The 14,380-nt window shown below is 51.3% G+C and overlaps 2 protein-coding genes across 10 annotated transcripts in view; one reads left to right on the top strand and one right to left on the bottom strand.

The window, feature by feature from the left end:
* The window catches only part of UBAP2 (ubiquitin associated protein 2), a 155,347-nt gene that overhangs the window by 136,211 nt on the left and 4,756 nt on the right, over positions 1 to 14,380 (top strand). For all 9 annotated transcript variants that reach the window (XM_075932782.1, XM_075932781.1, XM_075932780.1 and 6 more), the window contains 2 exons: positions 12,200 to 12,278; positions 13,793 to 14,007. In XM_075932782.1, the coding sequence (XP_075788897.1) occupies positions 12,200 to 12,278; positions 13,793 to 14,007 (294 nt within the window). The remainder of the gene's footprint in view (positions 1 to 12,199; positions 12,279 to 13,792; positions 14,008 to 14,380) is intronic.
* On the bottom strand, positions 5,804 to 12,205 carry LOC102450014 (interferon kappa-like). Its single transcript, XM_006122990.4, has one exon. It carries the CDS (start codon positions 7,345 to 7,347, stop codon positions 6,799 to 6,801), a length of 549 nt encoding a protein of 182 aa, XP_006123052.1. The 5' UTR covers positions 7,348 to 12,205; the 3' UTR covers positions 5,804 to 6,798.

Raw genomic sequence — 14,380 nt, 5'->3', positions numbered from 1 at the left:
TTCCGCTGCATCCAACCAACTGATTACATCAGGGCTTCAAGCTTTTATTAGGTCTGTCAGAAGACAAAATATGGGATAAAAAGACGATAATACCCCACAACTCCTAGGAATGCCCATACCTGCTTTTTGCATTTTGGCTGTGGCCACTGTTGGATAGCTTCTAGCTTATTCAATTGGGGCTTCCCCAGACCTTTCCCTACCACGTACCCAAGGTACTTGGCTTCGGTAGATCCTACAGTGCGCTTTGCTGGATTTGCCGTGAGGTCGGCACTCCTGAAGGTCTCCAGTGCTGCTTCTACCGTCTATGGGTGTCTCTCCCAGTCTGAGGTATGGATGACTACGTCATCTAGGTAGGCAGCTGCGTATCCATGAGTTGCTGGAATGTTGCTGGGGCCCCATGGAAGCCAAACAGGAGTACTGTGTAATAGAACAGACTTTCTGGAGTGGAGAACGCTGTTTTTCTTTAGCATCTTCTGCAAAGGGAATTTGCCAGTATTTCTTAGTTAGGTCTAGTGTGTCAGATATCGGGCATCACCTAGCCAGTCCACTAATTCATCGATGCGGGGAATAGGATAGGCGTCGAAGTGGGAGATTTCATTCAGTTGTCTGAAGTCGTTGCAGAAGTGGGTGGTGCCATCAGGTTTTGGAACTAGAACTATTGGGCTGGACCACTGACTGTGAGATTCCTCTATAAACCCCTGTCACCAGCATCTTTTCCACTTCTGCTCTGATCTCTTCTCTTTTTGCAGCAGGGACCCGATAGGGTCTCAGCATTACTTGGGCCCCGGGGCAGTGGCGACATGGTGCACGGCCTCCGATGTTCAGCCTGGTTTCACAGAAAACACACCTTGGTTTCTGAGAATCATTTCAATTACTTCCTCCTTCTGCTCAGGTGACAACTCAGGGCCGATCTTCATCGATTCCAGGGCTTCTGTCGGGAGGACTGGTTCCCTCTGAGCAATCACACAAGCCTCGCGCTCTTGTCAGGGCTTCCGCAGGTTTATGTGATAAATTTACTCTTGTTTCCAGTGCCCTGGTTGCCGGACTTTATAATTTACTTTTCCTGCTGCTTCGATCACCTCTGCCACTGAGCTAATAATTTACTTTCGGTAGTGGGCACTAGCACCATGACCCGGTCCCCTGGCTGGAATTTCCAAACTTTGGCCTGGCGATTATAGCATATGTGTTGGGCTGCTTGTGCCTTCTCCGTATGCTCCCTCACAATTGGGGTAACTCGGGCTACGCGATCCCTCATTTGTAGTCCACAGTCCACTATGTTCTTCCCCTCAGCCGATACTTCTTCCCAGCCCTCTTTAGCGATATCCAAGATGCCACGCAGGTTCCGCCTCTACAGTAGCTCGAATGGGGAGAATCCAGTAGATGCTTGGGGTACCTCTTGAATTGCAAACATGAAAGAGGGCAGCAGCAGGTCCCCATCTTTCCCATCTGCGCTCACCACCTTTCTAATCGTGGCTTTCAGGGTCCGGTTAAATCTTTCCACCAGCCCATCGGTCTGGGGGTGGTAAACTGATGTGCGCAAGGTCTGGACGTGCAGCAGAGAACACAAGTCCTTCATTAGCTTGGACACGAAAGGAGTCCCTTGGTCAGTAAGGATCTCCTTTGGGAGCCCCACCCGGGTAAAGATCGCCACCAGCTCTTTTGCGAAGGTCTGGGAGGCCATGCTTCGTAGCCGAACCGCCTCCGGGTGTCTAGTAGCGTAGTCGAGGACGACCAGTATGTATTGGTGACCCCGAGTTGTTTTCTCCAGCGGCCCCTCCGAGTCCATCACGATTCTTTCAAACGGGACATCGACGATGGGTAATGGCACTAGCGGGGCCCTAGGGCGAGGGCTCTGTAACAGGCACTCAGGACAGGAGGTACAGTATCGCCAGATACCCTCGTACACCCCCCCAGCCAGAAGAACCGGTGCAGGATTTGTGCCTGGGTCTTCTCCACCCCCAGATGCCCTCCAAATAAGTGACTATGACTCAGGTCCAGAACAGCCCGCTGGTGCCTTTGGGGGGCCAAGAGCTGATGCACCTCCTGCCCCTGTATGTTGGCCACATGGTACAGGAGGTTCTTTCTGAGTATGAAATAGGGACCAGGCCCCCGGGTTTTCCCCGCTACAGGTACCCCATCTATTCAGCTACTTCCCTGCTCACGTTTTCATATCTAGGGTCCTCTGCCTGGTCTCGCCCAAAGGATGCCCTCCCAGGGTTGGACAACTCAGGTCCCTGGGGGTGTCTCTCCCTGCCTTCAGCTGGCTCTGGGTCATCAGAGGCCGTGTTAGGCCCAGGATTCCCCCTTTCCTCAGGGTCCTCGCTCTCCCGAGACTCTGTACCTTCCCCAGCATCACTTGGGTGCCTTGGCCCGCACAAGCGCCCCTCCGGGCCTGGAGCAAAATGTGCGTGTTAAAGCCTTGGCTGCTCTCCTCTGCTTCTTTGTCGTTTTGTCCTTTCCAGGGGCAGGGAAAAGTTCCTGGTCCCAGTCCGCAAACATGGGGGCAGAACACAGTTCAGTATTGGCCTCCCCTGTCTCCAGGGCTTCCCCAGGCTCCTGCTGGGGAAGAAAACCCCTGAACCCTGGGAAGTCCCTGCCTATCAACACTGGGTAAGAAAGATGGGGGTGACCCCAGCCCGTACCTGAACCTGGGTCCCTTGGACTTCCAGGGCATTGGGGTAGAAATTGACGGTCCCATGTACACAGGTGACCCCAGTCCTCCCTGCCGGTAGTATCTGGTTGGGCTTCCTGGAAATCAGAGTGACCGCACTCCCTGAATCCGAGCGCCACGGTCTCTACCCCATCCACCCTCACTGGCTTAGTATGGTTGTGAGGGGCAGCCGAACCCCCACGAGACTAAGCAGGAAGCATGGGTCCCCCCCAGCTCCCAAGATAGCACTGGATAGGCTCCTCGAGGTTGGGGCCCCATTCCCCACACCCATAGTACCGGTACGCTCTCCTCTGCCTACGAGGGGTCAAGGGCCTGGCCTCAGGGCTAGTCCTTTTGTTGAGAGTCTTTTCCTCCCCCATTGACCCTCGTGGGCCTCCACTCCCTCCCTCCCCCCTCGTTTTGGGTCCCCCGGGCACTTGAGCCCCTGGGGGCGGAATTGGTAGTCTACCTCCCTAGGAGGCCCAGCCAGTTCCCTGGGGGCTAGCGGTCGCTCCACTAGCGAGAGCATCTCCTCAAAGGTAGCGGGGTCTGGTGGCCTCTCCACATGCGGAGATCGGCCGGCAGCTTCCGACTAAACTGATTGATAATGAGAGTCTCCAGGCTCTTCTCTGGGCTACATACATCAGGTTGCAGCCATTTCCGGGTTAGATGGAGTAACTCAAACAGTTGGGCCCTGGGGGGTTTCCCCTCTTGATGTTTCCAATCATACCTCTGGGCCCAGGCCGCAGCATTTACCCCAGCATGGGCCAGGATCTCTTTCTTCAGCTAGGGGTAGCTAGTTCCAGCCTCAGCAGGCAGGTCATAGTAGGCCATCAGGGCTTCCCCCCAGAGGAATGGCTCGAGTATGCTGAGCCATTGCCCCTCTGGCCATGCCTCACGGTGGGTGGTCCGCTCAAAAGCCTCTTGTCATCTCCCTGCGTCATCTTGGGCAGGCAGTTACTGGCTTCCGAGGCTACCGAGCCCATCGCCTTGGGGGGGTCGGTCAGCGTGCGCCCCTACCCGGTCCACCACCTCTCGGAGGAGAGTTCGCTCTGCAGCCGCCTGGTTCAAAAGTCACTGGTTTGTCTCTTGCTGTAGCCTGGAGGCATCCTGCATGACCTGTACTAATGCCTTCACCAGGTCTTCCATTGTGCGGTACCCAGCAAACCCAACACCACAGTGCACCCTACTTCCCTGGAATTTTTTTTTGGTTTGGGGTTTTTTGTGGGGTGTTTTTGTTTTGGTTTGGTTTTGTGCTCTCACAAAAATAGGGAAAAACCCCGCCACACGGCGATTATGATCCCGCCCTGGCACCGGTTGGGGCTAGGCCCCTAGGTTCTGCGCTTCTTGGCGGGGTTTTCTTCGTGTGACTCAGAGGCTCACGGTGTCCCTAACACTGCCACGAAGGCAAGGGCATCCTGCTGTCCCAGCCCTTTTCATCATAGGCAAGTCCAGGGCTTGGGAGGTCGGCCCCTACGTTCGACCACTGGGCCTTTCCTGTTTCTTGCAGGCAGCCCACCAGCCAGAAGGGGGTTGAGGGGAACCCGGTCCCACTCACTTGCTCCGGGTTCCAGCCCAGGGCCCTATGGGGAGGGGGGTAGACCCGAGTGAGTTGTGAGGCCTGGCTTTTGCCCCATGGAACAGTGGCCCCTCCCTGGGCTACTTCCCCAACTCCTCCTGAGTGCCTCCTCCCAATGCCTTGGGTCAGGCTTTGTTGCTGGCTGTCTAGGGTCAGTCTCTTGTGCTGGGCTGCTCTGTTCTCCTTCCCTTCTCCTCTCGTCCGTCCCTCCACTCCTTCCCCCCCTCCTTGCCTGAGGGAGGGATATTTATGGTGCACTTGTCTGGCCTCAACTGGCCTCAGGTGTTCTGATCAGCCTCCCCTTCAGGCTGATGACAGAGGGGGTTCAGGTGTTGAACTGCTGGGCCACAGTCTCTGGCAACCTCTCCTGGGAACATAAAACTGCATACACGGGGAGCTGGGTATCTGCCTTCCATTAGGCTTCAGCAGGCCCTGCTCTTAGGCTGCCACAGCTGCTAGCGAGACTTCTCAAGGGGCGCATGCACTCTGGAAGTGGAGCACCACAGGGTGAGAACCCCACATCGTAAACCCTATGATCAGAAATCCCAGTGCACTCCTCGTCAGTGAGCGGGGGAACTGTCTCGGGTGGGCCCTGGGAACGAGATGTGAATTCTAAGACTTACACTAACTTGCCAAAGCTAATGTCTTACAGGATACAAGCCTGTAGGTGCCTTGCATTGCTGCTGCATCTAATGCGAAGCAGAATACAAATGAAGAAGAAATGGAGTTGCAGGAAATATAACACAGGAAACTAGCCCACTGATACACGGGAGAGTTAAAGTACTAGGACTGGAAGGGACCTCGAGAGGTCATCAAGTCCAGTTCCCTGCCCTCATGGCAGGACCAAGCACCGTCTAGACTAGTGGTTCCCAAACTTTTTGGCTTCACCACCCCCCTTTTTGATTTTTGAAAAACCCTCATGCCCCGCCTTCCCTTCCCCCCAAATAGCAGCAAAACTTGTTGAGCAGAAAAGAAAAAAAAAGAAAAGAAAAAACTGAACAGGGCAGCAAAACTTGATGGGAGGGAGGCTGGGTCACCTCACGCCCCCTGCAGTTTGGGAACCCATGGTCTAGACCATCCCTGACGGGTATTTGTCTAACCTGCTCTTAAATATCTCCAATGCGGGAGATTCCACAACCTCCCCAGGCAATTTATTCCAGCGCTTCACCACCCTGACAGGAAGTTTTTCCTAATGTCCAAACTCAACCTCCCATTTAAGCCTATTGTGTCTTGTCCTGTCCTCAGAGGTTAAGGAGAACAATTTTTCTCTCTTCTCCTAGGACCATGTTAAATATACATGTTTCTGCAACGGGTAGGAAAATGATTCCAGTCATTAAGCTCACTCTCACACATAGGTCCCAGAGGTAATTGTAGGGACTTCTCTTCAAGGAGCTTAGCAAAAATAGAGAATGGGGGTTTTCCCTTTCCCTAAGGTGATGGTGGGGTTTCCCTACGACACAGCACCATGAAAAGGCCCCCCGAGAGCCTTTCCTACACTCGCCATGCTTTCCTAGCATCTGCTTGTGTTTTTCTTGCCTTGGTCTGAGTAAGGGAAGAGCCTTTACAAATAATGTAAAAGGTTCAGCAGAGACAACCCCTTGTTGCATTCCCTGGCTAGGCTTGTCCTGATTGTGTGATCTGCCACCCGTTGCGGATCTGGCGATATCCGGGAAGGCTCTAATTTTGTTTCCAATTTCCATCCATTATGATTCTGCCCTACTTTGGTTGCCCCTGAAAACTGCTGCCTCTGGTTAGATCCTTAAGCCAGTGATACTCAGGCTTGTGAACTTCAGCTTTAACCTGTCTCTTGCAGCTTTGCAGCACAAGCCAGCAAAACAGTCTGATTTAATTAACCAGGGTGTTTTTACTGTGGTGTTAGCAGTTGTAATTGATAAAATAACATGGTCAGTCATTTTCCTCTGAGAATGACACCCTCCCCCGCTCTCATCCATCTGTCCCTCCTTTGGGTAACATTGACTGCTAATTTGACTTCTGAACCACTGAGGTCCAGGTACCACCACTACCTTAGCCTAATACAAGTTACATTCCATTGATAAACATTGTGAGGCTCACAGAAGCATTGGGAACAGCAGCTCACAGAACACATTCATTCCAATCAGTTCATTTTTTTGTCAAACATTTTATTTTAAAAATATAATAGCTATAGGTAAATAAATATAAATAAATATAGCTGTAACAATCCCCAGTATCACACTTAGGATTAATTTTTGACAATGCACAAAGAAAATAAATAACATTTGAAACATATTTTTCCCATGCAAAATAGACTGTAACATTTTTTTTTAGCTTTTGGATGAGGCTGTGTACATAATACATGAAGTGCATTCATATAGTTCTGTAGCTTCTTTTGTCTTCAGAGCACTTAAAGCAATCAACCCCACCCACTAAAGTATATGCCATATTATCCATTTTGTAGAGGAGAAACAGTCAAAAATATATGGAATGGAAAAGGGTCACAGGGTCTGTTATCAGTTTGAAGTCAGCTGCTTTCTTGCTCCCAGTTCTTTGCTTCTCCCAAACTTCTCAAATACAGTAAAATGTTTGTCACCTAGTTTTTCATCATGACCGTGAGCTTGTCCATATATAGAAAACATCTCTGCGCTTCCAGTCGGACAGTCTCCCAGGCACAGGTGCTGTATTTCTTCTTCTCGAGGAAATCTTTGATCCTCTGGAAGTATCTCTTCAGTCTCAGAATGGGGCGCCCTCCCTTAGTAGATAGGCATTTCTCGAGGTGTTTGGTCTGCAGATGGAGCCCATTCCGAAACAGCTCCACATCTCCCTTTTCCCAGCGAGTTTGGAGCAGGTTCCTACTGAAGATGCCAAAGAGCTGCTGGAGAATTTCATGGGCAGCCATCTGGGCATGCTGTGGAAACTTGTGCTTCAGCACCTTCTCAGGAAACTGGAAGGCTGTCAGGTCTCCCAGACACTCCAAAGGAAATGATCTGCCCGTTTTTTGCAGCAGTTGTAGGCTGTACCGGTTAAATTTGCTTTGCTGGTGATGGAGTAGGTTACAGTCCAGTGACATGACTCCAGCGGAGAACAGCAGTAATTGGCAAAGCTGCCACAGGCACAGGCGTCCTTGAGTCTTGGTAGCCATGATAATGTCTCACACAGCTTAAGCCAAAGTAAGTGTGGCCTGAGAGATGCCTGCGATCTGTGCAAGCCCTCCATGTCCCCGACTTTATTTGCTGGGATATTTTTCCTTTCATCATTTTCTAGCTCTTAAAATTTCCCTGTTTTCATTTTCACTTTCCATTTGGTGACTTCGCATCTTCTGACAATTCCATACCTGTGTCCATGGTTTTCCCCCGCGCTTTTAAACGTCTCCTTTCTGCCCGACATCGTTAGAGACCCTGGGATGTTTGACCTCTGACCTTTGTACAGGAAGCACAGAAATGTTGGAACCGCTCAGGCACTACGCTTCTCCAGCAGAGTCATGCAGCCTGGGGTGTTGCCTTCTGAGATCTACATGAGTCAGTTCTTGGACTGTGGAAACCTAATTATCTTCTGACTCCCAAGCTGTTTCCATACAGCAGTGTTCATTTTGAGTAGGCAATCTGAGCTCTCGGACTTGTACCTGCAGCCTTCCTACCTGTCAGACTCACGCTGGGCAGGGATACGGGGGATCGGTATTTCATAGAATCATAGGACTGGAAGGGACCTCGAGAGGTCATCGAGTCCAGCCCCCCGCCCTCAAGGCAGGACCAAGCTCCGTCTACACCATCCCTGACAGATGTCTATCTAACCTGTGTTTGAATTCCCACTCTTGGAAGTGCGCCGAGGGCACCGTGGGGAGCACTCTTGGTGAGTCAGTAGGTGTCGTGTTCATCCCTCGGCATTCAAGCCGCTCGCTTGGAGGAGGCCCCTAGGTGGGAAGGTAATTATGACTCTTGCAGAGAGTGTAGTGGCTTGTCTCCGTGCTTTCTGGTGAACTGGTCTGGACGCTGTGATCCAGCTGGGGTGATGCCCTTCACTTGAAGTCTCTGTTGCACTGGTGTCTGTGTACATGTGGCATCGTAGTCTGTTGGCAGACTGCCTTTCCGATGAGCTGCAAAACCAGTGTCTTGAGCATGTGAGGTCATTACAAATCCCAAAGTAACATTTACAAAGAATTGAGGGGATGTCCTTTGGCCAAATTCTGACGGAGGCCGTTATAGCCTACCTCTGTGAGCTCCTATTTTTAAATTGAAATACGATTAATAGCGGGCTGGAAGAACACAATATGAAGATGTAATATTCAGGGTAGTCCAGGGAGGTTGACTTTGTAGGTAAAGGACCATTGTCAGGTATTTCAGGCTCTACATCGCTGGCTTTCTTATTAAATGTCTTATAAAACTGTATGCGGTAGCATAGCCTTGTTGGAACCAGGATACTAGACACACCCACCTTATCTTTATAACCTTTTACTGAATACAGTGGAACCCAGTTTATCTGACCCTCCATTTACCTGAACAGCCAGAACATGCAGGGCCAGAAGTGGGTAACCCCTCCAGTGGCCACTAGATGGAGATGCATCCGTACATGGTCCTGTTCTCGGGATTATCCAGTTCTTTTGATGATCCACTCTGGCTCCGGTTCCAGGCAGATCTGATAATGGGACTGCATGGGCCTGTTTATTTACCTTCTTAAAACATCATCCCAAGCAGAGCCTTGTGGGCTTTTGAAACTTTCCGGCTGTGGCATTTGCAGTCTTTGCTGCGGTGTGACAGCTTATGAGATCTAGAAAGTGAAACTGGCTAGAAAGGAAAGTGAAATTGATTGCTCATGGTAGAAACTTGGGAAGGGGGAAAGTGAACAAGCAGCTTAGATGATGAAAAGTAAATAACTTTTAAAAATTCTTATATCAAGCCTATTGGAAACATAAATAAGAATTTGCATTAAAATGGAGGGGGTTTAACCTAGTGTGCTTAATGGCCTTTAAAAAAGCACATTTGTAAACCAGACGTAATGGGAGCAACCGGGAGTTCCTAGCCGTTGCTCGGTCAAACGGGTGTTACACAGGAAGATTGTGGATAAACTACAGATCCAGTGGTTAATAGCAACCAAGGAAAATGCATTGTATTGGGGTAAAAACAACGTGCCCTTTTCTGGCACCTGATACTTGTACTGGAGTAAATGGCTTAGAGTGATTTAGGTTGTTGCTTTTGTGCGAGTCATTCAGTTACATGTCTAAAAAGAGGAGCAATGCAGTAAGAACGATACAGCTGTCTTCCCTCACCTCTGAGCATCAGCATAACAAACTCCTGCCGGACCTGCGGGGCTGTTCTCTCCAGAGCTCCACTATGGGGCAGCTCTCTGGGATAATGGATGTGGTGGTAGACTCCAGTGACACCAGGACTAGCAGGGGGCAGGTTTAACCATCCCATAGGTTTTGGAGAACTAATTGTGGATGATGGGGTGCTCCCACCAGCTATGAATGGGCCCATTCTCCACACCTCCAGCGTGCATACTAAGGGTTCTCTATAATATTTTGTGGGGCCATTGGAGTAAGGATACTGTAACTGCTTCAACAGTCTCTGATCTGGCATCAGACCAGCATTTCCCAGGTTAGGTAGCATGGCTCCATTATTTATTGACTCATTTGCTCTGTTGTCTTGTGTAACTGTGTTGCTGCTCCATGTCTGTGTTAGAACTTTTATATCACCTCGATATCAGCCCTGTAGGGTCTGTGTTTTGTGATCATGCGGACTTGGCGCTCCTCAATGGCTCATTAAACCCCACATTGTGTGTGGCCAACAACATAACACCTGAGCTGTTTTTAAGAACAAAACCCCATGCCCCTTTCCTCCCCGACACACTCATATGGGTAAATGTGGGTTTGCTTTGTAAACAACTCACACAATCCTTTGGGATATTTGTCTGTGCTGTTTCTCTGAGGACTTTTTTCATGGGGCTAGAAGGGGAAGGAGAATCTGGATTTTACTTGAAGTGGTGTGAAGGATAATGGGATGTAGCGTCCTTCCCAATGTTGTTCTGCAGAGTTGTTCACATACAGGTGTGAGTGGATAATTGTTGTACCCCTCGACTGTCCCCAAGGAATATCAGGCACTGGGTCAAAACTCATGTTCCTCTCAGATTCCCTTGAAGCTCCTTGTGGTGTTTATCTTGCAGAGGGATGGTCTGGGTAAAAAAAACACTTGAATTTGACAGGGTTTTAGCCGAGAATTGGTAGTGATCATGACATTGAATTCATATTGGCAATGACAGTCACATGGGATTGCAAACTGGCAGGGAGATTGGTAAGCAAACGATATTGACAAATGGCCATATCCGATTACAAGAAGGTGTCCAGGTGGTCCTGCAGGACTGTTAAGCTCTGACCTATTTAGTGTACCGCAGAGATGGAGAAGAGTTTGCCGTAGCGCTGCTTAGGGCAGGGTAGGAAGGAACCATGAAGTATGAGAGCAAAACAGTCTCAAAGAGTTTTGTGGCTAGATATTTACAGGATCTTGCATCATGTATGCGGGAGGGGGGAGAGGATCATCTGGATGCAGCCTTCAAATCGTTTCCTTTCCCCAAACTAAATTAACCTATTTTGGTGGGGACACACAGCACTGTGGGGTGGGTGAAGGGCTTTTTGGATGGATGGTGTGGGCGCGGGTTGGGTGAGACCGGGAGTGGGGCAGCTGCTGGGGTGCTTATGGAGGGGCAGAGGGGCGGGAGCGCCATACAACTGACGGTGCTTCTCCTACATCTCTTTGTGCTTGTGATTTGGAAACTGTCTGGGACACGGATCAGCTCCCATTCCGAGTCTGTACCGCACCTAACGGAATAGATCCTGACCCTCTGGGTGCGACTGTAGTAGGAAAAATTTAAACATATCCTCCGTCTGGGATAGTAACTCTCTGTACCCTTCTAGCACCTGGTTCTTTTAATACAGGGGCAGGCCAAAAGTCTGCCAAGCCGCTGGATCTGGCCTGCAAGAGCCTCTGCCAGGCTCCCTGCCTGCCCCACTCCTGCTCTGCGCTCAGAGCATCTCTGAACATTGCAAGCCCAGGGGCGGGGAGAGCGGAGGCTTCACATGCTGCTCCCATCCCCAGCAAAATCTGGCAGCTCCCATTGGCCAGATTCCAGCCATTGGGAGCTGCCTATTTGCAGGACAGACAGCGCATTAGGTACACTCCCCTCCCCAGGCTCTCAGCATCCAGAATTAGCCACACATGGCCCCTGCAGCCAGTGCAGGGACACCCTGGCTGAGGAACCTGCTGGGCTGCTGGCTGGGAGCCACCCAAGTAAATGTCTCTTGGTCAGAGCCTGCGTCTGGCACCCCAGCACCTCCTTCACCCCAACCCTCTGCTTCTGTACTATAACCCCTTCCAGACCCTGCACCCACTCCTACAAACCCCTCCCAGACCTTGCACCCCAATCCCTGCCTCAAGTCACAGACCCCCTCCTACACTCAAACTCCCTCTCAGATCCTACACTCCCACGCCCTTACCCCAAGCTCCCTTCTGTGCCCAACCTCGTCCATTCATATCATGGAAGAGCGTGGCCCGTGACCACTTACCAAATTCTCGGAGTGGCCTCCTATTAAAGTTATTGTCCACTCCGGCTTTAATATATGTTGGCCCCATTTCTTAGCTAATGTCTGGAGGTTTTCCAAGGCAGGACTTGTGTTTCAGAGCTGGGACACTTGCCATCAGCCAAGGAACTTGTTTTTAAAGAGAAAGCATCAAACATGATTCAGAAACAGGGCTCTGTAGAGTGGCGGATTCAAGTGCTGCCACTCCAAATCTTCCACTCCGCCACAGCTTGCCCGGGTCCGTGGCTGGCCATGCTTCCCTGATTTTGCATGTATGACAGGAGAGAAGAATAAACCCATTTTGTCTGTCCCAGTGGTGTTGGGATTCTTCTGCTTCCATGAGCCTTTGCATGGGCATAAGGCAGCATTCGTGAAACAGGCTGGCTTTGTGATGCATTTGAGTATTAATCAGTATTGTCTTTTTCAGGATTATTATGGAATTACATTCCCTGCTCCTGCAACCTTGACGGGCAGAGATGGGAGCCTTGCTAACAACCCATACTCAGGTTAGTACTAATTCAGGATGAGGATGATGGGGGGTAGAAGCATTTTAAGGTGCTAATGGGAATGTGAAGCCAATTCACAGGTCTCTTCATGGCTTTAACTTGGGAACTGCAGTCCATCCCGAAGCCAAGACAAGGTTGTTCCTTACAGTACTGGGTCTGGGTTTAGATGACTCATTTCTACTCCGCTTGACTCTGTTACTCCTGGTTCGACCCTTTCAGACCTCTCAAAGGCCCCTCTCTCTACAAACCATTGCATCAGTATTGTCTGTACTGCGCTCCCACCTACAAGCTCCCATCAGGGTCTGTCTCTTGCCGTGTGTGCACGAAGGAAAAGGTCGTCTGTATCCATCACGCACTCTAAGGACTTGTATGTCTCCTTTCCAGCCCTCAGTTTTCAGACCCGTGCCTGCCCAAACCTCACAGGGCACCCGAATCTCCAGCCAGTAGTTTGCTCCTCCTTTGACAAGAAGCCTGTTTCCAGGTTGTGCCTGGAAATCTATGGTAGGGCATTGGGAGTCTGAACACGGCCCCCACAGGGCTCAGACTCCGCTCCTGCGCAACCCAGCATGGCTGGGAAAGAGCAAGGTGCATCAGTTCAGCCTCGCACCTGAGAAGAGCGCCCGCTCGTAGCTGGGATGCTTTCTTTGCATCCCTTAAGGGGCACCTGCAGGGACTGACGGGCTGCTCTCTTGGAGGCTGGCCCCAGGACTGGGTCGATTGCCCCGTGCTACTAAAAGGCCTCTTGTGGGCTAAGCAGCAAATTTCCCTTCCCGTGTCTTGAATCCATTGGCCTGAGATGCAGGCTGGCCTTTCCTGACCGTTATCTGCTCTCCCCAGAGCCTGGTGCGAGGAGGAGCCAGAGGTCCAGCGGGTCTGGTTGCCAAATGGAGGCCTGGCAGTGACCTGCGGGTTTTTGCCAGGGCATGTTACCATCTGGGCAAGTGAATGGTTCGCTCTTTGGCCACTCAGAGCTGATGCTTCGAGTGCATTTCCTGTAAGGGTATGTCTGGACTGCGTCCCTCTGTCGGCGAGGGATGCAGGTGAGGCAGATTGACATTGCAAATGAGGCAGGGATTTAAATATCCCATGCCTAATTTGCATAAAAATGGCCGCTGCATGTTGCTGACTCAGCACTTTGTCGGCAAAAAGCAGCCGTCTAGGGGGGGCTCTGTTGAGGCAGAAAGCCTTTTTCGACAGATCCCTTATGCCTCGTTTGCAATGTCGACCTGCCTAATCTGCATCTCTCTGCCGACAGAGGGACGCAGCCTAGACAAACCCCAAAGATCTAACCCACAGGGACGGGTCCATCTTGGTACCTCCATTGTCACTGGGGGGGGCTGAGGCACAGAGCTCCCTCTGGGCCAGCGCCACACCGTGAGCGGCCAGAACGGCACCCAGGAGTCCTGACCCTGTCCCTGCCCTGACGCGAACACCACACGGCCTCTTGCCTGTAGGACCTGCCTGGCCTTTGCTGAGGAATGACCCTCCTGAACAGCGGATGGATTTTCTTGCAGGTGATGTAACAAAATTTGGCCGTGGGGATTCTGCCTCCCCTGCTCCCGCCACCACCCTGGCCCAGCCGCAGCAGAATCAGACGCAGACTCACCACACCACTCAGCAGCCCTTCCTAAACCCTGCGCTGCCCCCCGGATACAGCTACACTGGGTTACCCTATTACGCCGGCGTGCCAGGAGTACCCAGTGCATTCCAGTACGGGCCCACCATGTTTGTAAGTCCTGGGACCTCAGCTTTACACTCTTTGCTGCCCTGTTTGTGCTTCGCTAGCTTTGCCTGGGGGCGGTCCTAGCCCTTGACCACTCCCCTAGCCGGCAGAGCAGGGCCAGTGAACGAAGGGCCAGCTCTCATACGGCAACGTGGCAGGCAACGTTACAGCTTGACGTCCACGTTTGTCATCTGCTCTGTGGCTTCTGTGTACGATGACAGAGCCCATGCAGGACTGGGGGAAATTCCAAGGGCCAGGACTGTAATATCTAACTTGTGCAGGCAATGATGAATGGTGTGGAGTTACAGCACAGAGCTTGGTAATCAGTGTCAAAATCTCTGCGGGGCTGGGGAGTGTTGGTTCATCCAGGAACTGCAGA

Source organism: Pelodiscus sinensis, chromosome 6 (assembly GCF_049634645.1).
Source record: "Pelodiscus sinensis isolate JC-2024 chromosome 6, ASM4963464v1, whole genome shotgun sequence".
NCBI classification, from domain to species: domain Eukaryota; kingdom Metazoa; phylum Chordata; order Testudines; family Trionychidae; genus Pelodiscus; species Pelodiscus sinensis.
This window is presented reverse-complemented; position numbering and strand designations above follow the sequence as displayed.

Excerpts from the sequence above, each read along its gene's own strand:
- LOC102450014 (XM_006122990.4), bottom strand. The coding sequence starts at position 7,347 with ATGGCTACCAAGACTCAAGGACGCCTGTGCCTGTGGCAGCTTTGCCAA.